The sequence below is a fragment of the Xyrauchen texanus genome, chromosome 4, assembly GCF_025860055.1.
Source record: "Xyrauchen texanus isolate HMW12.3.18 chromosome 4, RBS_HiC_50CHRs, whole genome shotgun sequence".
Taxonomy (NCBI): domain Eukaryota; kingdom Metazoa; phylum Chordata; class Actinopteri; order Cypriniformes; family Catostomidae; genus Xyrauchen; species Xyrauchen texanus.
In genome coordinates, this window is record NC_068279.1 from 9420252 (window position 1) to 9446363 (window position 26112).

Genomic DNA, 26112 nt, shown 5'->3' on the forward strand with positions numbered 1-26112 from the left:
CTCCTAAAGTCCACAATCATCTCCACTGTTTTGAGCGTGTTCAGCTCCAGGTTGTTTTGATTACACCAGTGAGCCAACCGTTCAACCTCCCTTCTGTATAGAGACTCATTGTCAACTTGGATGAGGCTGATGACAGTAGTGTCATCTGCAAACTTCAGGAGCTTGACAGAGGGGTCCATGGTGGAGCAGTCATTTGTATACAGCGAAAAGTGTAGTGGGGAGAGCACACATCCCTGTGGGGCACCAGTGCTGATTGTACATGTGCTGGAAGTGAACTTCCCTGTCTCACTAGCTGCTGCCTGTCCATCACAAAGCTGGTGATCCACTGCCAGATAGACGAGGGATATGATGCAATCCCAGGTTGACTACATCAAAATGGAGGAAAAGGACATGTTTCTGGACTCAACAGGTGCTACTGTTAATGCAGTTTGCTAAGGAGTCATTTAATAAAGATGTCTGAATTATACCTAATCTTTTATCCAGTGTTATTTTTATGATAGCCTATATATGTCTGGCGGAGACCGAGATGCTGCTACTGCAGAGGTTAATAAAAATGCTTCCAAGTGGATGCACCAGTTTCCCTGCTTTGCATAAAAATAACACGCCCAGCACACGTAAGCAAATGTAACTGAACTCTAGCATCATCTGAGATCACTCAGATGACCAACTGCTCTGAAAACACTAATAATATTCTCAACACAACACAGACTGGACAGATCTGTGCACATAAACTCTTAAGGGAGTAGACTATTTATTAATTTCATTAAATCACAGCCCTTTGTGGTTACATAATGCACGCACATGGTCACAAGGTGATTTCGATTTTATTTTAATCGTGCTGCCCAAATACATACAGATATAAATAATATTTAATGCTGAAGTTTAGTTTGCTGAAGTTTATTATTTAAAATACAATTCTCTCAAATCTTTTATTTTCTCTTGCTGCCGTTCAGTCTCTACAAGAATATCTGGCTGCAGCTTGCTTGTAATTCTCAGTCTCTACAGCGTACACACTGGGTCTCACTTGTGCGGTATTGTTTTTGACAATGGTTGATATTAAAGTTAGTAGGTATTCTCGGCTTGCGATAGCAGTTTGCACGCCTGGTTCACCACTGAAGTCTCCATTCTCTGTACAGTAAATCCACTTGCGTTTTTGTTATGCCCAGGACATGCATTGCACGTAATAAATAAGCGTGCACTGCTCAACACAATCAGTTTCTGTGCTAGGATGTGCAAATGAGTAGAGTGTGTATCTCTTGAAAATCTATCTGTGCCAATTTTAGCCACAGAAATTGGGGAAAAACAGAGAATTTCGCTCATTGTCCACAAGGTGATTGGGTTTATTCCTGTCAGGCCCCACCCTCATCCTAACCATATGGAGCCTTTAGCTGTGTAGCCTGCCAAGAACATCTCGAGAAGACTTTCTCCCATCATGTGAAGTTTCAGGAACTAAACACGTTAAACAAAAAATATTAATAGCAGAAATTAACGCGTTATATTTCACAGCCCTAATTATTTATAATGCAAATCTTACAGGGCCTGAAATTCGGCCCGGATTGCAGGCAAAACGCAAAAGTTTAATAATTCCAGCAAGTTTCAAGTTCATAGCATTGGAAATTCCCACATACTTTTATTCACTTAAAAGTGCAGCTCAAATTATTAAACTAATAGATACAGATGAACAAATCAAATCATTAAACTTGTATTTGTATGAAACTATAAATCCAGAAGATGCACGAGTAAATCCACTGTCTCTCCCTCTCTCTCTCTCACATGCAGCTGTCAGCAGCGTGTTTGAGCACCTATTGAATTTAGGGAGCGCATGCAGTGAGGTAGTGCTTTGTCGGATAGTTACTGAACTCAAGATGTTACAGATAAATTACGTTTTCTAAACCTGTTAATTCAACATGCAAATGGCGTTATACTGCGACTTCGTTAGAGAGCAACATGATAAAACTACAGATATATTATGTTTTCTAAACCTGTTAATTCAACATGCAAATGGCGTTATACTGCGACTTCGTTAGAGAGCAATATGATAAAACTATCGCTCCTGTTAATAATTAACAAAGCTGTTAAATTTGCCAGCGTGTGACGAAGTGACCTATAGTTTTGACGCCTTTCATATCTTAATCATAAGTCATAATGCAGCACATTTGACAAGAAAGGCAGAAATACCAAAAATTATTTGTGTGCCAGCTGCATGGTGAAGATAGACACTTAAACACCGGTTACATCTCTCATCTCCAACTCTCCATCCATGGTCAGAAATTAACAGGGACTCCGGGCAAAAATCTAAACATTCTAAATATTGCAAAGAGTTCTTGTTGTTTTATTAATAACATCTACTTCCAAATACATACATCGTGATCTTCATTGGAATATTTTCTGAACTTTATTTGTTCCGTGCCTTCCGTTGTGCAGATGTTGCAGAGTACGTGGCGTATGTTTCTGCGTATAAACACGGCACTCGCTTCTCACGCTCCACAGCAGTATGGTGTCATGCTCACATGCTAAATTAAGTGACCATTCGGTCATTTTGTTCAAAATACACTGTCCTAGTAATTAACAGTGTCAATCCCTGTGCTATAGCCTACTTACCTGCCCATTGGTTCATCTCACTTAAGCATCTCTGTTTGAAAAGCCTCCTCACCTGCTAGAAGCCAAAAGTGCGGGAGGGATGGATGTTATATATCCACCCCTATATAGATATTAACTATATAGTTAATCAGTTCTGAGAGAACACAAAATAAAAGGTAACCAAATGCTACAATGTAGTTAACAATAATATTAACAAAAATAACATCTAGATAAATAGCTTGATGTGAAATAAAAAAAATAATTATACATTAATTATACATATTAATTGTGAAATGTTTATTTTTGCATTATTTTATTCAATTGGCATGGAGTTGCCAAGTTTTTTTAAGCTCTTCATTTCAAATCTGGAGAAATGCGGTCATCTCCTCTATGTTGGTGCATTAGTTCTTTATGTTAATTTAATAGCCAAAATGTTTGGAAATATGTGAACGAGAAAAAAAATAAATAAATTCAGTAGCAATGCACAATATGCAATGTACAGATCATGCAATTTTTTAATTATTGAAACATGCCATTTTTCAAATTGAATACATTTTGAAAATTCTAACATAAAAGGATGAAAGGGTAATTTTATAAGGTTAGAATAGAAAAAAGGTAATAAATGCACCAGGAAATCAAATATTGCTCCTTAATGAAAAGGTTGATTTCTGACCCTGGTTCCATCTGACCTGTGTAAAGCCCTTTGAGTGTAGTGTCCGAAAACCGCTATATAAATGTAACGTTCATTCACTCATGACCTATACAGGAATTGAGAAAAGTAGCCCCCCGTGAGATTTAGTGTTTTATAAAACACGCACTGCCTTATATATCATTATATTATAATAATGTAATGTAAAATTTTGCCTAATTATATTAAATTATTATGTTCGGTTTTCAGCCCAGTGTGTCCAGATTTTTCATTTCGCTACATCACTAATCAACGATTTCAGAATTACAAATTTTTGCTGTTTACATAAACAATCATGGTGTATTGGGAAGAAAGCTGTAGTTCAACTGGTAGAGCACAATACTTGCAATGCCAAGGTCATTAGTTCGATTCTTAAGGAGCATGCATACTGATAAAATAGATAGCTTGAAGGCACTTTAAGTTGGATAAAAGCACCTGCAAAATACCAAAGCGTAAAATTATTGTAAATGTGTAAATATTGGAATGTCTACATAGCACCAACTCTTATTTTAAAAGAGCAAGAAACATCCTGTTTTCATGATAAATCATCTTTCGACTGTCCCTTGGCAAACCATTAGTGCTGTCAAACATTAACTCTTTCCCCGCCAAACACGGAATTTTCCGTGTTTTATGAAAAAACGCTTCCCCGCCAAACACGGAATTTTCCGGGTTTCCGTGTTTTAGGTGTTATACCCCTGCGCATGTTTTGAAAGAGTACGCAACTCTTTGATCAAAGAAACAGACTGCGATCGTCTCAAACATGAAGAAGTGGAGTATTGAGAAGCTCAAAATATCAGACATAAACATGCCTTTTTATCAGCTTTTTGTCTGAAATGTTGTTTTTTGACAAAACCGACCTCTGTTCAAGTCGCAATAAAAAAAGAACAAATGAAGATAAAATAAAATCTTTTTTTTTTGCCTAAAAGCAGAGGCTCAGATCTTTATTGTGATATATAGCATCTTCATATATTCATGGAAGATAATATTCTGCGGGCCATTAAAATTTAGCGAAAATCGTCAAAAACCCTGGCGGTGGCTGGCAACTTTTTTTTAAAAACGCTGGCGGGGAAAGAGTTAAGAAAGGGCACATTTGTTTTGTCCCTGAGGTGATTTTAAACCAGCTAAAGTGGCAAACACATTAAAAAGACATTTGATTACATGCACATCTGTGGTGTGGTGTCTGGAGAATCCGGATATTCTAAACAGAGAACACACACCTTCTGAGGACCACATTGTAGAATGGGATACACAGGTCAGAGCTGGGGGGCAGAATCTTCGTCAACTGAATCTTGATATCAATCTCCAGATTGTCTGTTTTTCTCTCAGCTTTAAGGTGAACAACCTGTTACACAGAGCAAAACCATTGAGAAATGAGATCTGTTCGGGGTAAAATTTTTTACTATAGCCCTTTCCCTAAATAAAAACCCGGTACGCTTCCCTTAAGAACTTTCTAGATAAGAATCCTTAGGAGTAACTGCACACCGCAAGGAGAACTTTCAGCAGAGTGTAGTGTTCTATTGTCAACCTTTTTTTTTCTGACATTCAATAGTCACAACAAAATAAACACCACCGATGGAGGACGTCAGGATCAGTTTCACTTTTGTTAAGGCTGTTTTAAAGAAACTGTGTCTTTACACTGGGCATGTGCGCCCTGCGTTGAGTGCATGGCCCAATGTGTTAATTAATACCCGTAAAGCTGTGATTTAATTAAATAAATGCATAGTCTCTATGTGCTGCAGACTTCAAAGTGCTATGCTCTGTCATCTCACACACACAAAAGCACGCACAATGATAAGGTATTCATTTTCATCCAAATATATCATATTCCATGGCATTCTGCATTTTATGACTAATGTTATTAAAATGAATTTATTCCATCAAGTAATTATTTTCCAGGACATTTAGGTACTTTTCTAATTTTCCATATCTGGAAAACTGCATTGCAAATTCCAGGTTTTCCTGAAGGCGTGGAAACCCCGTCATGGTGGCTGCCGACACTTTGCGTTACTCAGCGCTTCGTGCATCATATGTGTTTGACCAATCACAGGATGCAACATTTCCCACAGTTCCTCTTCTCTCAGAAAGTGCCTACCTCAGGAGCTAAAAAGTCCATCTGAATGGCTAAGAGGAACTCTAAACAACGTTTTGTCATTTTTGCACTAAAGAAACTAGAGTAAAAATACTTAAAACGGGCTTTAGTTCCTGCAGTGGGAAAAGGCCTTTTTTGCTTCAAAGATGATTTACTCAAACATAATGGCATCAGTTCAATGTTGAACAAAATGTCTATCCCAGATGTGTATATCTTTCTTTCTTCAGCAGAACACAAAGATTTTTTAGAAGAATATATCAGCTCATTAGGTTCATACAATGCAAGTGAATGGTGATCAGACCTTTGTAGCTCCAAAACTCACATAAAGGAAACATAAAATAATCCATATGACTCGAGTGTTTAAATCCACATCTTCAGAAGCAATATATGTTTTACTGTAAATCTCCCCTTTAACTTTCACCTTCAAATGAAAAAGTGAACTGGAAATATAGAGTAAAAAAGGATTTAAATTTGTATCTGTTTCTCACCCACACCTATTATATCACTTCTGAAGATATGGATTTAAACACTGGAGACATAGATTATTTTATGTTTCCTTTATGTGATTTTTGGAGCTCAAAAACTGATCACCATTCACTTGCATTGTATGGACCTACAGAGCTGGGATATTCTTCTAAAAATCTTTGTGTTCTGCTGAAGAAATTAAGTCATAAACATCTGGGATGGAATAAATTATGAGAATTTCTATTTTTGGGTGAACCATCCCTTTAATGCTTAAAAAAATGTACCATGATAACCCTATGGTTTTATTTATATGTTTCCAGTAACACGGAGTCCCATGGAAATATAATTGTCAATTAGGGATGTGCAAAAATACATATTTCAAATTCAAAATAAACTAGTCAGTGGGCCGCCTGAAAGATTAGTTGACTAATCTGTCAAAAGAAGTCCTGTATAATTAAACTGGTTTTGGGTTCAGCTGACCCTGATAAGCAAACCTCACTGATCAACTAATCGACCCATCAATAATACGAATACTGTAATAATTCAGTAACACAGAATACATCAATTCTTAGTCTCATTACCATACTATCACTGTACCATGGTACCATAATTCAGTACTTTCTCATAAGGGAGCATTTACTCTCATTCAAATACGCATGCAAACCTCATCAAGCCGTTTTGGAAGATAGAGGATTGATCCATCAAATGCCACCACCTCTCCTGTAGTGGGTCGATGTTCCTTCATCATACCGAAGCGCATGCCGATAGACTCGATGTTCGGGCTGAAATTCAAGAATCGATCATTAAAGCTATTAATCATCGGTTTTAAAAAAGGATGCAGAATTATTCAATGCTGGTCATGATACATGCGATTATTAAAGGTCTGACTTGTTCAAACAGGCAGGAGTAAATGACATGACATATTTCCTTTTAAGTAATGCATTCTAGAAGAACATACTTGAGGGAAGAGAGAACTCATATTTAAAGGTCCACCAATTAATATTTTGCTGGCTCTTCACATTCTTTCTAAACAATTAACATGAAATCGTCAGAGGCTAAGGAACGTTCTCTTGAAGATTGATTTTATTACTGCAATTTTCCAGATATAGAACTTATCTGTGGTACTCAAATGTTGTCCATAGAGATGAACTTGTAATGAACCGAAAACATTCTTTTAACCCTTTCACAGGTACGATTAAACCGGTATGACACCACTAGGCTGGGCTCAGACGCGTACAATCAAACCGGTGTGATCTGGATTCATGCTGCTGTTTACCAGCAAAATCGGTTGTCATAATGACTTGAGCCTTCTCCCATTCTGTCCATCACAGGTTTATTCAACCTTTTATGCTCCTCCTTTTGTATGCTTCTATGACGATACAAACTCAGAATCCCATCTTGCATTACAATGAAAATATGGCAGCACACATAGTCCGCAAGCACATTTGTGTCTAATACATCATAAAAAATCATTATAAACATCTAAAACCATATTATATATTTGATCATATATAATCTGACCTTCAGTGCAACTGCTGTGATATAATCTGTCCTGCAGTGCATCTGATGTGAAGTGTAATTAAGATTTATTTTAATTCCAGCGCATTAAAGATCCGTCAATACAGGAGAAACTCGCGTGCTAAAAGGTTTTAACTCAGTATAATTGCGAAACACAGCTGGCAATAAGATCTTAAGATCTTTAGAACCACCCTTTGTAAATAACTAAATATCTTTTTCTAAACCACTATATATGCTGTAAAAGTCTTTATATGTAAAACTAAGTAGAAACAAACCCCTTTTAAGTAATGGGCTGAGAACTTTGTTGATAAAGCAAACAGCAATCACAAATTCTCATCCAGATATCAGAACTTGCGGCCACCGACAAACCTTTTGAAAATTTTTTATGACTTACGTATAAGTAACATGGTACTGAAACACAGCCTCATTTTTGCAGCAGATGGGGATGTAGTTTGATCCAATGGATATAGGATTGCCTTTGGTTCCTATTTTCTTCAGAGGTTCTCTGCAGGAATAGAAGACACACAAAAGTCTAAACACAATTCATAATTCTTATTCTTCAGACGATATGACTTAAATCAATTGGGAGAAAGAGTAAACATGGCCTTTAACCATCTTTATCCCTATTTGTTTAATATTCAGAGCTAGAGAGAAGTGTCAATACTTGTTCTGCATGCTAACGTCTGTTTCTCTCCCCCAAGCTGTTTCTCAAGTTTAGATTTATATATTAAGTTATATTTTTATGCCCGTGGTCTAATTTTGCTCAAGTCATTAATATATATTATTTAAAGAAATGTTTTAATTGTTATATTTTTATATCCCTTGTCTAAATGTACTGATGTCAATAGTACATATTATTTTATTGTTTTCATAATCTTTAATCAAAAACTTTTTCAGCAACCAAAGCTACATGAGTTGGGAAAAATTTTAACCAATAATATCACTGCCTAAATATGTCAGTCTTACACTCTTTACCCAATTAAAAAAATAAAGTTAAATAAAATTAAGTCCCATTCATTACTTACCATCTTTTTTTAGCATCTTCAATGCTATATCTTGTTGTCTTTATATTTAAAATGCAAAACATTCAAAAGAGAAGAATAAGTGAAAAGTTCAGAATTCATACTTTAAAGTCTCCATTTTCACTTCAACTTTAGGAGGTGTTCCTTGAGGAACCGGGGCGTCTTCAGAGACGGAGGGTGCGGCCAGCAGGGTTAAAGGGGAGGCAATGGGGGATACAGGGATTGGTGGGGCAGCAATGGGGGACACAGGGCCCAATGGGGCAATCGGGCCACGACCAACACTCATGTGGGGAAACACTGCTCTGTCAACACCAACAAATCCTCTCCCCAGGAAACTGTCATGATGAAAAGATAAACTTAAATTAACAAGTATAAGATGCATTGCCAAATATTTTGCATTTGTCCATTAACTGTTACATAATGTTTTTCATCTGCAAATAATCATTAGAGACCCAAGGAAAAACAAACAATATAAACTGGAAATGTCTAATTTATTCTGTAATCACAAGACAATAATATTGGACAAAAATCAGGGAAAATGAATCATGGGTAGTGTTGGTGGACAGCACTAGGGATGTCAATTTTTAGACATTTTCGTAATCAATAAATTGTCAATATTAATACCGCAAAAATGCACAGGGAAGACTACAGCTAGTATGTGCATGTAGCCTTCTGTTTAAATACAATTTGAATACACTAATGAAATGCAAGTATTGGCATTTTCCTCTTAAAATATTCTTAGTTCAGTGTATTTTAATTAGGGCTGTCAATCGATTAAAATTTGTAATCTAATGAATTACATGGTGTCCCGATTAATTAATTGCGATTAATTGCATTTACAAATGTTTGCTGAGAAAGCCCCTCATATAACAATAACTCAATATATAATGATTATACATATTTATATCAATATATAATTATACATAGTTATCTTTAAATATTATATATATATATATATATATATATATATATATATATATATATATATATATATATATATACACATACATACATACATACATACATACATATACACACACACACACACATATATATATATATGTGTGTGTGTGTGTATATATATGTTACATCATAAACATAAAATGTTTAGGTCACTGTGTCAAGTTAAATATAGTTTAATACTCAATCTTTAAACACATCTTGAAATCCCTAAGATCGTATTTGCGCTCCAAGTGTTTTGAACGCAAGAATGTAACGCACGTTTGTGCTGTTCTGCCTACTGAAGTGTTTTCTTCACTGTATAAACTGCACATTGCTCAAAGCTGGAATTTCACTTACTGCGGGTGTTACTACAAGCTTGCATTTCTCAGGAATCTTCCTTATGTCTGTGGTCATGCGATTAATTGCGTAATTTTTTTGTCAAATTAATAATATGATTTTTTTTTTTCCCATTACTTTAGTTAATGAATTACTGTTAATAATAACTTGTATTCAAGATACATATAGTTCATGTAAACATTTTTAAATGTGAAATTAAATCAAATCATAACACGCTGCATAAACAAAGTACATAACATACCACTTCTCTGGAAATGGTGAGATGTCAGGTTAAATGTACAGTACCTTCGTGCTCTCCCGGCGATCACTAACGTAATTGAAGGTTGGGATGAGGAGACTGGCGGAACAATAGTGCTTGTTGTCATGTTGTAATTTAACACACTATAATGTTAATTTATAGAGAAACGCTCCAACACTGATTACATTGAGCCCACTTCATCTTTACAAGTGAGAAATTGATGGATACGTGTATGTGGGGTTTTGATTCTGAGTTGCGGACAAGACGTGACATGCAGTGCGCAAGCAGCAGAGCAACCTCTAGCAGATGATCACTGTATAGACAGTCTTTTCAATGTCTGCTGGCATGATAACAGAAAACATTTGTTCTGAAATTAATGAATCGGCGATCGATGAACTTAATTGGTCAAATAATTAACGGCAATTAATCGATCATCAATTATTCATTAACATCCCTAGACAGCACCTGATTGATTCTTCTATGTGAGCCTGCTCTCTTTCTGGAATTAAAGCGGCTGCCCCAACGGTGGTCATCTTAGACTGGACATCTGCCTTAAAATCACCCATTGCCCCCCGCCCTGCATTAGGAGAGAAAAAGACACATGAACAAAAGCCAATGGCAGAAAGGGGGATTGACCTGGAAACCAGTTTGGAATTATTTTCACTTTTGGTGACAGCACAAACATGTTTGTCCCGTTTTGTGATAGAAAATCGAAACATCTTTAAAACAAGACATATTTACATGAAAGCAAAATGAAATTAGATATTTAGCCTTGCTTTTAGAATCAGAACAAAAAAACATTGTGATGTTTAGCCTATTTTTAAAATGAGATAAATACAATTTGCCAGTGTGATAAGAAAAATAAACTTAAAGAGAAAATATATATACTGTAAAAAAATTCATACCCCATTGGGAAATTGTGTTTTTTAATTTAAGCACAAACCTCAAATTTTGTTAGACATCTCAGAAAAAACAAGACTTAATATATAGTCATTTTGCTTCAAGTAAATTTGCCAAGTTAAGGATTTACAACACAAAACAAGACAAAAATATTGAATAAGAAAATTATTTTTGCAATGTAATGGCACAGAAATTATACACTGTATGCATCTTTAATACATTTGTACATTTCTCAATAAAAATCTTGATGTCAGTTGCATGTTCAAGAGCACTATGAGCAAAGCTTGTTCACAGTGAAAAGCAAGAACTTGCTTTAACTCTAAAAACAATGCAAGTTCTCACTAAGGATGTGCGAGGCTTGTCGACTGGTTAAAATGGTACCGATGCTGTAAATTACTGGAATTACTTGTCGGTTAATATTTTTCCCCATTAAACTGTTCAACATTTGTACACATTAACGTTTGGCTTTATAGTATTACAAAGTTTAAATGACTGTCATGTCAATGTTACACATTTTAAATATAATAACACAAATATTATAATAAAAAAAAAGAAGAAAAAAAAAAAAAGAGGATATCTGGAGCAGATAAAAAGTTTCATTTCACCTCATTTAGCTGCACACGCTTTATCCCTTTCTCACTCGTGGCATGCACAGGAAAATGTCCTCTCGCAAGGACAGTAAAGTAGCTACGGAAATCACGTCGTTGGTGGTGCGGGAAGTGGCTTTCCAAAACGTCGGCTATGGATGTTTTCACATTTGAGTCTTCTTTAAATCTGTGTGTGCTTGCAAGTTATTTTCCCACCGAGTTGCCTTTTTAAGTACAGGACAATCGCCTCTGGTGTGTCATGTCCCATTTTTTACCAGACCATGCTGACATGTTAATGTTGCTCATCAAAATTGTATAATAGCCAAGACATTTTTATTTTTTAGGCTAGGTATGCACATTTTTTTTACCCTACTGATTTTCAACGATGTGCAGAATGCTTAAGTGGTTAAACTATCTTTTATTCTGTGTGCATGTCATGTTTAGAATACATTAGGTTTATCATACATTTCTCACAGGCCAATTTATTTCTATCCTATAGGGTATAAATTTTTTTTACACAACGTAACTGTTATTGGTTAATGTTTTTAACCAAACATATAAGATCATAGGCTGATGCATGTCGCGAATAACATGCAACTTTTCAGTGCGCCTTTTTCTCATAGATTTGGTTTGCCTTTTATTTATTTCCAACAATGTCCTGACTGTTTTAACATGTTAAGTTTTACTTAAGGTTATTAGGGTTGATATATAGGTCCGACACTGTTCATTCAATTGTTTTCAATAGATATGCTAGGAGTGGTGGTGGTGTAGTGGTCTAATGCCCATAACTGGTAAATTGGTAATCAGAATGTCACTGGTTCTATCCCCACAGCCACCAATATTGTGTCCTTGAGCAAGGCACTTAACTCCAGGTTGCTCCGGGGGGATTGTACCTGTAATAAGTGCACTGTAAGTCGCTTTGGATAAAAGTGCCTGCCAAATGCATAAATGTAAATGTAAATATGCTTGTATTCGCTAACGTTGATTCATTCAATGAATGCGTCTCATGCTTCGTTTTTAATCTACAATGACCATAACGCAAGGTAAGCACGTTGCAGATAAATGCCTCTTTTCAGCGGTATTTACTGTCAAATTAAATGGGTCACATAAGAAATGTGTTTGACTGTTTTCTGAAGTTCTCTTACTTTTTGATGAGTCGACTCCAAACTTTTCATTGAAATGTCATAAATTTGTCGTTTTGCACATCCTAGTTCTCACATTATCATGCATGCAGTGTGAATAAGCTTCTCTTATTGTATTCATGAACACATAACATATGTCAAGATTTTTGTCAAGGTGAACCATTCCATTGTTTCTGAACAAGTGCATTAAAAAACATCAATAATATTGTGACAAAAGGCCATGAAGTAGTATAATCCTGTAATATAGCCAAAAGCTTAGTGGTCTTATCTTAGAATGTCATGTTTGCTTTGAGAAAATAAATCTTTCAAGCTAACTAGTCTGCCATGACGTGGAGAAGCCCCAAGAGTAGAACATAAAGCAAAAACTTAGCAACTTTGTAAAGGTCATTGAATCAGAAGTGAAAGTAGTTTCAAGCACTATTTAAGTTCTAACAAAGATTACAAATAAATAAAAAGCTATTAAATGCAAGCACATTAATGAGCTTACTTTTATCATTTGTATTTACCTTGCAGATGAAGCTTGTTTTCATTATTAGCTACTTGACCTTCCCACTGTCTACTGCAGCACACTGCAAGTCTAAGTGGTCGACCATAGAACTTTGATAGTGTTGCCAAGGATACAAAAATTATGGAACATAATTTAAGGCCCACTCCAATTAACCTGAATCAGGTATGAATTTGATTAAGTATACAGCGGGCTTGGTTCAGATGTGTTGCAATTATATAGAGCCTAAACTTACGGTATCATTGTGCTACTTGTAGAAAACAAAACATGGTATCATAGAACGAGTCTTATAAGTTTCATGACAAATTGCTATGTGCATTTATTTTGTTCTCATACCAAATACCATTGATCGCGGTCATTGGACTATTTTACACACTTTTCTTACCCACTGAACCACATTTTCTTGAATAAAAAGGACAGATGAAATCATAAGATGAAGTGCTCAAGAATTAAAGGTGAAGTTAACACGCAAATGAAATTGTGTCATTTAAATCACACATGCCGTTCTAAACATGTGTAATTTTTTATTTTTCTGTGGAACACAAAAAGAGGATTTTCAACAGAATGTTAGGGATTGACACCCTCAGTCACCATTAACTTTCATTGCATCTTTTTTTCCCGTAATGGTGACCGAGAATGAACATTCTGCCAAACATCTCCTTTTGTGTTGCAAGGAAGAAAGTCAGTCCAATGGGTTTGAAACAACATGAGGGTCTGTGAATGAACTATCCCTTTCAATTTTCCCCTCTGTTTGACTTACCAATAGGTGCTGCTCCTCTACCCCATGTTTTTCCTGGCTCGATGCCCAACCCCCTGAACATGGACACAAGTGAAGAGCCCGTCCCAGGAGCATCAACCTAAACAAATTACAGAACATCATGCTTGTAACTAGAGCTGGGCGCTATGGCAAAAATAAATGTAATTTCGATTTTTAGCAAACTTCTGGACTGATTCACAATTCTATTTTTTTTTTACTTTTAAATGTACTCCAACATGATCCAAATCACATGTTCTCTATTAGAATGCAAGGCAAACTGGTTAGAGAAATTCAAGTTCTTTTCATTATAGGAAACAAAGGTGTACAAGAAAAATTCACAAATGCACCACAGGGGGGAGTTGTCTACAGTGTAAATGTAAAAAAAATAAATTTCCAATACATCAGTGTTTTTCCTGACTCAAAATGAGGCAGAGTTGGTATAATGTGCACACATACACTTGTACCATCACTTCCAATGGCTGAAACAAACACTTACAAGCGACATATTTTAGGTGTTGTAATAATTAGATGATTGAAGAAAATGACATTTATCAACTTATAACATATTTAATTAAAAAAAGCTAACCAGTTCAACATTTAATTAAATACAACATAACAGCTAATGTGTTCATTTATAGTTAACAAACAGCAAACTCGATTAACCTCTTTAAGATCATCGCTGATCTCAGGTATGTGGGTGTTTATGGTGGGAAGGGACGATGTGTAGAGACCAATCGGCCACAAGTACACAAGAATGTACCACTACAAGTTAGACGATTGTTTGTTGGTTTGTTTGCTAAACGTTAACCTACCTGTCGGAGTCCCAGTCATAACGCCGCTGCATTCATCAGTAGTTTTGGAGGAGGACTCGTGGTGGGCCTCTTGAAGGAAGCTCTGTGGCAGGACGCTGAGAAGATTACTGCACCAGCTCGGTCTTCTTGCTATCGAAGACGGAGCAACTTTCTGCTCTTAAATTAATTCCGTGCACTGTCAAGTGCTTCATCAAATTTGTCGCGTTGCCGGTCTTGGCAGCAATTATCTTGTCGCAAATATTGCATCGAGCGCTGTTGGCATCGAGCCTGGTCAAATGTAGCCACACTGTTGATCTTTTCCACATCTTTTACATCTATGGGGTTTGGGACGTATACACACTACAGCCTCACGTGTGAGCCGCGGGTGTAACCGGCGTAAACTACTGTTTTTCCTTGATGCCGAAACACAGCCAATCACCGGCACTTTTAGATTTGGGCACATCTAGCATGCTACATGCCTATCACAGACGTTGACGAGATTAACCCCTTAGCTATCAAAATTTGGTACCGAACGACAAGAAATGTTTTGAGGCAATTTGGTTGGTGCCTAAAATGTATCGAACTCGATACCCAGCTCTACCCTTTATAGTTTCGAATGATGTCTTACTCTTATCTGTATGACCAAAAATGTAGTATTTCTTTCTGCTGTTATCAAGGAAAAATCAGGTGATTGTGCTGGCACCTCGATAGTCGGAGGCGGCACGAAATTTGACGGATGCTGCCGCCTCATAATTCTCTATGCATGAAAAACCCTGCATCAATATGTTCAGAAATAATAGAATAAAATAAGTGTAGGAGTTCATTTTATCTAAATCAAGTCTATCTAGAAATCAATATCTATAAATGATCAAGTAGCGGTACACACTGAGCAGTACAGCAATATGAAATAATTTATCATTACAATTCAACTAGCAAAGTTTGTCAAAATGATCGCTTGCCAAATGTTGGATGAAGTACAATTGAAACATGTCACAGGACAAAGCAATAATGCACTAATGTAGACAGCCTGTTGTTATTGCAAAATAAACTACAACAACATGCTCAGGATCTGATTTGGGGTCTTGTCTCTCCCTGAAGGGCTTTCTAATGACCGGCTGACGGCATTATCACACATCTACTTACTAAATAAATAAATGTGCATAAAATATAGATTTGAATTTTAATCACTTAATGGAAGAAAAAAAAAGACAACATAAGAGTGATAGGAGAGACATGAAAGTATTTACACCGCTAAGTAGGAAATAGGGCTGCACAATCTGGACAAAAAGTCATAGTGGTTCTTTTGAATATTGCAACTTGAACTGCAATATGATAAACAAAAAACTAGTATAACCTTTTGACCAAAATTTGGTAATGTTTTACCCATGTTCTACTTCCAATAAAAAGATTTGGGCTACTCTTTGAGGGTTCACACTTGAGCCCTCTTAAATAGAAACAAACTCAGACCTTTTTCACTTCAGTCACTAATAAATAAAACTGTGAAACAAATAAAATCTCCCAAATTAAATGTTCAATACTTTTTTAAATGTTCAAGTTTCTTTTCAAAGTTATTTTCTTTGTTATCTGTTCATTTTAACCCTCTGGGGTCGACGGACGAGCCGGCATGTCCTGCTGGATTTTTTCGTCATTACAGTGGAAACAACATAAAATTCTCTGTCATTTTGGGGCATACAGATAAGTGTAAGACATCATTAGAGACTATAAAGGGTCTACTTTTGTGTACACTCACAATAACAACAAAACCTTGTGCTTTTGTAAAATAAAAAGGGTGAGCTGTCAGCAGTCTCGGTGTTCACAAGCATATATCTGAAACACGTTACAAAAATGAACTGAAACTCCGCAAATACTTATCACACAAACATGAAACATATGTCTAAAGAAAGCTTAAAACGTCTACTTTTAAAAACAACAATTCAAATTAAAAAAAATATTCTCCTGCAACATAATCTGTATGAAACAAAGCAATGTACAGTTTCTACTGCCTCAGCGAATTATCTCTACTGTGATCCCACCCACCAGCAAAGTGCGCCATTCATACGCTAATGTGCGGAGACGATCAAATCAAATGGTAAACGCCCCCGACTGTGCCTTAAAAACATATAGTTCATTCACTTATCTGCACGTTTGTAAGACAGCAAGATACACAAATGAGAAAACTCCTGGATAGTGAAAAAGAGTTAACATTTTCCTCAGAAGAAGAGCGGGACTCAGATGAACGTTTGTATTTTGAAGAGAGACTTGATCCAGCCAAGGATACAATTTCGGACGAGTAAGTCATTTAGTTTTCATTAGTTGACATGCTATATTATATAAACATGTACATATTTTACTAGTGGGACTGTTTCCAGATTTGCCAGCCAGGATTCAGAGTATTGAAATATGTCCTATTAAGCAAGTTTTAGTTACATTTAAATGCTGTTTCAGCTAAAGCAGGTATTTAAATTGTATGCTGTATGATATAAATATGATGTGTAATATGAAATTAAAATAATATGAATGTTTAGATTATATTTTAACTAATGTTTATGCTGCCTCATCATCAACAAAGCTTGTGCTTGCAAATGTGTGTTCAGGTTAAATTAGTAAAATACACTTTAAATATGCCAGGCAAGTTTTGCTGGCAAAAATGTCTTGCAGGTCCCCAACCCTCTTGATGGAGGTGAGCGCAATCAGGAAGACCATCTTCAAGGAGAGGGCTTTCAGCTCAACTAACTCTAGCGGCTCTCCGAAGGCCCAGGAGCACCGTGGAGAGATCCCATGAGGGGAAGATGTGTGGCCAGGGAGGATTCAGCCTCCGGGCACCTCCGAGGAACCTGATGATCAGGTCATGCTTCCCTAGGGACTTACCATACACTGCGTTATGGTGGGCCGCTACTGCGTCTACATATACCTTCAAGTTCAGAGGGGGACAGCCACCCCTCCAGCCTCTCCTGAAGGAAGGAAAGCACTGACCTGACTGCACATTTTGGGGGTCTTCGACTCGGGAAGAACACCAATTCGCGAACAAACGGCACTTCAGGGCATAAAGCTGCCTATTAGAGGGAGCTCTGGCTTGAGTGATCACGTCTAGGACTGCTGGTGGTAGGCCACTTAGATCTTCCATGTCCCATCTAAGGGCCAGACGTGGAGGTTACAGAGGACTGGGCGCAGATGCCAGATGGTGCCCTGCCCCTGAGAAAGAAGGGCCAGGGAGGTGCTGTCGCGAGGAGCGTGAGGACCCTGAACAAAGTCTAGGTGGGACAATATGGCCACGAGGGACTTTGCACAGGGTCTGGGAACACCAGAGTGGGCAGTGGGAGGATTCCCTGGAAGCGAACAGGTCTACCTGTGCTTTGCTGAATCGACTCCAAATCAGCTGGACCACCTGGGGGGGTGGAGTCTCCACTCTCCGTTGAGCGTTGCCTGCCGCAACAGTGGGTCCGCTGTGGCATCGATGCTGCCTGGGATATGAGTGGCCCGCAGCGACCTCAGCCACTGCTGACTCCAGAGGAGATGGCGGGCGAGTTGTGACATGCGGTGAGAGAATAAGCTGCCTTAGCGATTTATATATGCTACTGTCGCAGTGTTGGAGTAATGGAATGGTGGTGTCATAATGGGTTAAAGCACATAATTGGTAATCAGAAGGTTGCTGGTTTGAACACCGCCACCACCACTGTGTCCTTGAGCAAGGCACTTAACTCCAGGTTGCTCCGGGAGAATTGTCCCTGTAATAATGCACTGAAAGTCGTTTTGGATAAAAGCACCAAATGCATAAATGTAAATGTAGTACAGCCAACAACTAGGCAGTTGATGTGCCAACCCAGTCACAGTCTAGACCAGGAACCAGCGGCAGAGTGCACATTGCACACAGCGCCCCAACCCAGTCTGGAGGCGTCTGTGGTGACCACGGCACGTTTAGACACTTGCTGTAGGGGAACTACTGCCTGTAGAAACGCAAGGTCTGTCCAAGGGCTGAATAAGTGGTGGCAGAGTGGCATGATAGCTATGTGATGTGTGCCACAGCCCCATGCCCATCTTGGGACTTCAGTCTGAAGCCAGTGCTTAAGCGGTCTCATATGCATCAACCCGAGCAGAGTGACTGCCACTGAGGAAGCCATATGCCCTAGGAGCCTCTGAAAGTGTTTCAGTGGAACCGCTGTCCTCCGCCTGAATGACTTCAGGCAGTTCAGCACCAACTGCGTGCGCTTGCTTGTGAGGCACGCCATCATTGAGACCAAGTCTAACTCCATGCCGAGAAAAGAGATGCTCTGAAAAGTGGAGAGCTTGCTCTTTTCCGGAGGGTGAGGTTGGTCGCAGAGCGTAGCTCCTGCAGCACGTCGGGATCAGGACTACCCATGTGCAGTTCTTTGAGTGCATTGGCCTGGTGTACCTGCAGGATGGCCATGGCATGCAGGGCGGAGGCGGCCTGTCCAGCAGCACTGTAGGCTTTGGTCACCAGTGATGACGTTGTCCTACAGGCTACCTGTGGACCACCCCGCCATCAAGGGTAGTAAGCGGACGAACCCGGCCTTTTTTTCCCCCGAACCCAGGAACCAATCATCAAGCATGGGCCCGGGCAAGCATGGCGGTCAGCTCTGCATCAGCCTCAGACTGGGCGGGCAGACACAAAGGTGGCAGACCAGTCGAGTTATTGGCTTCCGACGTCACCAGTGCGCTCTCCAATGCAGCGTTCTAAGACTCATCCTGCTTGCAGTCCCCATCAGTGTTTAAATATATCAGTGTTTAAATGTCACAAGTGTTTTCCCTGCAAATTACAACAAAGCATATCATTGCTGTGACTGCTGTGCATGACCATCAAGCAATATAAAAAAAAAGACAACATAGCCAGAAAGTAATTACAGGTTTTAATTGGGTAGTTGACAAATGGCCAAGAAAAAGTACTTTTTTTGGAAAACATAACTTTTTAAGAAAAAATACCTATATTTATGGAGTATGAAAACTGTAGTTTCAGAAAATAGTAGTGGTCACTCATTTTGTCAATGACTTCACATATTTTTTTTCACGTTTTCACTCAACAGTACTGTAAATGTGTCCTATGGTGTGACATTTAAAAAGTACTAAGAAATTATATTCAATAACATAAAAAAAAATACTTGAGAGAATTGTTCACATTATTCAAACATTTTTTTATTAAAGTGCTATTTATTTTACATGAAAGTACTAATTAGAATAATTTTCACCATGAATAGATGAACTTGATAAACTTTTCCCTACAATGTCAATAAAACTTTTTTGCTAACCTTACAAAACTGTTTGAAATTGTACCCATCTAAGAGGAGATATTATTGTAACTCCCCTAATGTCAAACTTGACTCTTTTTTTAAAAGATATTTTAAAATAAGTATATTTTTCTGTTGTTTTATGTTTGTCACACCATAGGACAAAACATCACACCAAAGGACAAAGATAGTCATTGCATAATGAGTCAGCATATATAGTGTTTATTGTAACAATTACAAAGGAGGACATTTGTTTTTATTTTTCAGCAATATAAACTGTGAAAAACATATCACACCAAAAGTAACTTTGATACTTATAGATCCATCAATAAGAAAGCATTGATGCTTATAATATCTTATTATAGGTAGTGATTTAACATATATCTAATTTATTTCTCCTCTCAGTCTCCATGCACGAGTGTGTTCGGCTGTTTTGGGTAGTGATTTAACATACACTCACCTAAAGGATTATTAGGAACACCATACTAATACTGTGTTTGACCCCCTTTCGCCTTCAGAACTGCCTTAATTCTACGTGGCATTGATTCAGCAAGGTGCTGAAAGCATTCTTTAGAAATGTTGGCCCATATTGATAGGATAGCATCTTGCAGTTGATGGAGATTTGTGGGATGCACATCCAGGGCACGAAGCTCCCGTTCCACCACATCCCAAAGATGCTCTATTGGGTTGAGATCTGGTGACTGTGGGGGCCATTTTAGTACAGTGAACTCATTGTCATGTTCAAGAAACCAATTTGAAATGATTCGAGCTTTGTGACATGGTGCATTATCCTGCTGGAAGTAGCCATCAGAGGATGGGTACCCGGTGGAGTCTTCTGCTGTTGTAGCCCATCCGCCTCAAGGTTGTGCGTGTTGTGGCTTCACAAATGCTTTGCTGCATACCTTGGTTGTAATGAGTGGTTATTTCAGGCAAAGTTGCTCTTCTATCAGCTTGAATCAGTCGGCCCATTCTCCTCTGACCTCTAGCATCAACAAGGCATTTTCGCCCACAGGACTGTCGCATACTGGATGTTTTTCCCTTTTCACACCATTCTTTGTAAACCCTAGAAATGGTTGTGCGTGAAAATTCCAGTAACTGAGCAGATTGTGAAATACTCAGACCGGCCCGTCTGGCACCAACAACCATGCCACGCTCAAAATTGCTTAAATCACCTTTCTTTCCCATTCTGACATTTCAGTTTGGAGTTCAGGAGATTGTCTTGACCAGGACCACACCCCTAAATGCATTGAAGCAACTGCCATGTGATTGGATGATTAGATAATTGCATTAATGAGAAACTGAACAGGTGTTCCTAATAATCCTTTAGGTGAGTGCATGTTATCTGTTTGAAATAATGATAGAATATAGATTAATGGATCAACAGAGAAACTAATGTAATGTATACTTAATTATGAACTCATGACCTACTGTGTTTTCCCTACAAATGTAACCACTTACTTATTAATTTCTTATAAAACACAATATAGTTTATTATTCTGTAATAACAAGCTTATTATGTAATATTGTTGAACCTGAACCTCACACAGGTCTATTCTGATACTGAATAATAAGCAGTCATTCAGTCACTCAGCAAGATCCCTGAATTATTTTAAGATGTATATGGCAACATTTCAGTTTGATTTACTTTCTCCATTGTTCTCTTAGGATCGCATCCTTTCTCTGTGGATCCTTTTTAATTCGCTCCCTATACTGTCTGGTCCTCTCTTTTGCACTCATCTCTCCCTCAGTTCTTTCTGTTCTAAAAAAGTTAAGTAGCATTATAAGTAGTAGCACTGTATTTATGTACTTTATATTTGTTTATAGTTGTTACATTATACATTATAGTTGTTTTAGTAACACTTCAGAAAATTTTATGTAGTCTCCAAAAATGGCAATAAACATTCAAATGTAAGTCATTATTGAATTTAAAATCATCAAAACTGGTCAAAAAGAATGAAAAGTATGTTAACAAACTTTATCTATTTGTTTTAATAGCTTCTTAAGGAGGTCTTGTCCTATTGTGTGACATCTGTGTCCTATGGTGTGACAGGCCAAAGTGTCACACCAAAGGACATTTCCTGTCACACCAAAGGACATTTGAGCTTTTGTGGCATGTTAATAACCATGCTAATGCTAGCTGAACTGTCATTAGCAATTGGCATGATACATTTGCATAATATTATATAGTCCTGCTTTTAAAAATACAAATTTGAATTAAAAAAATTAATTTAGGGGTGTCACACCAAAGGACAAAAAAACTTAACAACTTCAGTGGTCTGAAAACATAGTTAAATATTTGAACAATTCTGAGAGAAATACTTACCATGTGCACTGCTCATGGGCTTCATAGGGGTATTCAGTCACATGACCTTGAATGGTTTCTTTCAAATAAATGTAGTTGTCCATGATATTGCCCAACTTAATATCAGGTTATTGCATAACACCAAAGGACATTTTTTCTGTCACAAACTTTATGAAATTCCTACACTTTAAAAAATGTATGTATAGGAAAAGTGATGACCACTTAGTGAAATAGACACTTGCACAATTATGCCAGGAGTGTCCATTAAGATTTTTAAACATTATTTTCTTTATTTATAAAAGTTAATATTTATGAAATACTTTTGTCTACCGTCACACCATAGGACGATTTTGAGATTTGGCTCAAAGTTATAAAAAAATTAAAAATAACTCTGATATTAAAACAACAAATTCATGTAAAACAAGAAAATATTTAACCATTTACAGTATTCTAAATGATGAAAATGTGAAATCATTTTTTTTTCTTCTGTGACGGTGAAAAAGCCACGTCACGTCAACTACCCAATTACATCCTGAGGTCATTGTAATGGCATTAGTCACATTTACTCTTAATTAATCCAGCTCCTTTCTCATCCTTATTAAACAGGATTACCGAACTAGTGACATGCCTCCTCTTTCAATCGGTCATAATAAGGTGCTGATCCTTGCTCATTCATAAATTGAATGAGGAAATGGGGTGTATTAATTCAGTGGCTCAAACCAATGATTTGCTCTTTCACAGCCCACACTCCAATGCTATTGCCTCACACTGCAGTCTTTACATGTGGGAAAAGCAACCAAAATGCCTCACGATTCAAACAAGTGTAGTGTTGCAGCTGCAGCTGTTTAGAACAGTTACAAAGTCACAATATTTTAGGGGGGCTAAAGATTCCTAAAAAAGGCCTAACAACGCCGATAGCTGCTGCCAATAGATGCTGCCAAAACACTTGGAAATAAGTGAGAACAGCTCTAGGAGAGCGCACTCCGTGACTGCATGCACTCGCAAGACTATACCTCACCTCTTCCAGTATATTATACACTCACGCGTCATTTCAAGCTAAATATGATAATTTCAGCCTCAGTTCCTATAATACACTGTGTACACAAAATAGTTATACTCAGGACCTTAAGGACAAAAATGTTTCCATTGAAATCCATTAAAACTGCAATATTTGAACCCAGTGCCATTGAAGCATAAAATCATGAATTCTATTATATTATGCTTTCATTCCAGAGCCCTGGCTTCAAAATGTTAGTTTTTAATATTTTCCACCAGATGGCGCCATTTTTCTCATGTTCAGCCTATGGAGCAAATACATGTATTTTCTGTTTGCTCTCTCTGAAAGTGGAAAATTATATTAACATATAAATTTATTTTGGCAGTTGTTTTTTTTTTTTTTTAATCTGACCACAAAAAATAAGAATGCATCAAAATCAATGTTGTTGCCAATCATTGACATATCCCAGACTGTGATAATCAGGACCTCGGAGTAACTTTTTTTTTTTATTGTTGGTTATTGGTTAATATATTTTATAAACGGGATGCCATCCCGCCACTTACCTTGGCAATTGTTGGTAGCATTTTAGGCTCCCATCCAGGCATCTTCTCTTGTATGTCCGTTTTTTCAACTGACAAGGCAGGTACTGGGTCAACTGGGCGCTCTGTCAATACAGCAGTCCCTCTACCCATGCTGACAGTGGGCTCAGAGATGGGGGGCAAAAACCCTCTGGCTCTCCCCAGTCCTCCCTCTTCCACTGGTAATGGCACTTTTCTTGCCATTCCAACCACTGGCTCACTCATGGGAAGCAATATCCCTCTGCCAAACTGCACAGAGGGCATTTCTGTGGGTACAGCAAAGGCTCTACCTCGTCCAGGATGAGGTTCATCTTTATGCATGAAGAAACCTCTGGCTCGCCCTAAGGGGGGTTGCTTTGGATCCATTCCTTCTTCTGTAGCACTTCACGGCAACTGATAAAAAGAAAGAATAAAACAATGAAGTTTTTTTTGCCTTGCAATGCTTTGTTAATGTTTTACTCCCAATCATGCAAATGCAAAACGCAGTAACTATAGATTTTTGACAAAACTGAGTTCCCACATTTTTAGTGCTGCATGAAATTTGTATGACCTTTCCAATCAAGGTGTAACAGTTTATTGTAGCACAATACATTGCGGTTCAAAAATGCGATTATGCGCATCGTGAAAATGGGAATTTTTTTTAAATGTTTTTATTTATTTTTTTTAGCTTCTGTTCTATCCCATATGTGCGACGTCCTAAGCCTACGTAACATGGGAATACAAATGAAAATGGCTTAATTGCACACTAGGAGCTCTAAAATATGATTTCACACTAGCAGCCGCAGGTGTTTTACGATGAGTATGGAGGAAACTGATTTGGTTTAATCATAATGAGTTATTAATCAACTACATACAGGTGAAACTCGAAAAATTAGAATATCGTGCAAAAGTTCATTAATTTCAGTTATTCAACTTAAAAGGTGAAACTAATATATTATATAGACTCATTACAAGCAAAGTAAGATATTTCAAGCCTTTATTTGATATAATTTTTATGATTATGGCTTACAGCTTATGAAAACCCCAAATTCAGAATCTCAGAAAATTAGAATATTGTGAAAAGGTTCAGTATTGTAGGCTCAAAGTGTCACACTCTAATCAGCTAAACACCTGCAAAGGGTTCCTGAGCCTTTAAATGGTCTCTCAGTCTGGTTCAGTTGAATTCACAATCATGGGGAAGACTGCTGACCTGACAGTTGTGCAGAAAACCATCATTGACACCCTCCACAAGGAGGGAAAGCCTCAAAAGGTAATTGCAAAAGAAGTTGGATGTTCTCAAAGTGCTGTATCAAAGCACATTAATAGAAAGTTAAGTGGAAGGGAAAAGTGTGGAAGAAAAAGGTGCACAAGCAGCAGGGATGACCGTAGCCTGGAGAGGATTGTCAGGAAAAGGCCATTCAAATGTGTGGGGGAGCTTCACAAGGAGTGGACTGAGGCTGGAGTTACTGCATCAAGAGCCACCACACACAGACGGGTCCTGGACATGGGCTTCAAATGTCAAACATCTTACCTGGGCTAAAAGAACTGGTCTGTTGCTCAGTGGTCCAAAGTCCTCTTTTCTGATGAGAGCAAATTTTGCATCTCATTTGGAAACCAAGGTCCCAGAGTCTGGAGGAAGAATGGAGAGGCACACAATCCAAGATGCTTGAAGTCCAGTGTGAAGTTTCCACAGTCTGTGTTGGTTTGGGGAGCCATGTCATCGGCTGGTGTTGGTCCACTGTGCTTTATTAAGTCCAGAGTCAACGCAGCCGTCTATCGGGACATTTTAGAGCACTTCATGCTTCCTTCAGCAGACAAGCTTTATGGAGATGCTGACTTCATTTTCCAGCAGGACTTGGCACCTGCCCACACTGCCAAAAGTACCAAAACCTGGTTCAATGACCATGGTATTACTGTGCTTGATTGGCCAGCAAACTCGCCTGACCTGAACCCCATAGAGAATCTATGGGGCATTGCCAAGAGAAAGATGAGAGACATGAGACCAAACAATGCAGAAGAACTGAAGGCCGCTATTGAAGCATCTTGGTCTTCCATAACACCTCAACAGTGCCACAGGCTGATAGCATCCATGCCACGCCGCATTGAGGCAGTAATTAATGCAAAAGGGGCCCAAACCAAGTACTGAGTACATATGCATGATTATACTTTTCAGAGGGCTGACATTTCTGTATTTAAAATCCTTTTTTTTTATTGATTTCATGTAATATTCAAATTTTCTGAGATTCTGAATTTGGGGTTTTCATAAGCTGTAAGCCATAATCATCAAAATTATATCAAATAAAGGCTTGAAATATCTTACTTTGCTTGTAATGAGTCCATATAATATATTAGTTTCACCTTTTAAGTTGAATTACTGAAATTATTGAACTTTTGCACGATATTCTAATTTTTCGAGTTTCACCTGTATAGTGCTG

The 26112-nt window shown here is 37.8% G+C and overlaps 1 protein-coding gene across 1 annotated transcript in view; it reads right to left on the reverse strand.

The window, feature by feature from the left end:
* LOC127637186 (piwi-like protein 2) overlaps nt 1-26112 on the reverse strand; it is a 77190-nt gene that overhangs the window by 31918 nt on the left and 19160 nt on the right. Inside the window, exons 2-8 of the mRNA XM_052118134.1 lie at nt 23684-24080; nt 13794-13890; nt 10365-10476; nt 8467-8697; nt 7735-7845; nt 6487-6604; nt 4486-4610 (exon numbers count right to left, since the gene is read on the reverse strand). Coding sequence (XP_051974094.1) covers nt 4486-4610; nt 6487-6604; nt 7735-7845; nt 8467-8697; nt 10365-10476; nt 13794-13890; nt 23684-24080 — 1191 coding nt within the window. The remainder of the gene's footprint in view (nt 1-4485; nt 4611-6486; nt 6605-7734; nt 7846-8466; nt 8698-10364; nt 10477-13793; nt 13891-23683; nt 24081-26112) is intronic.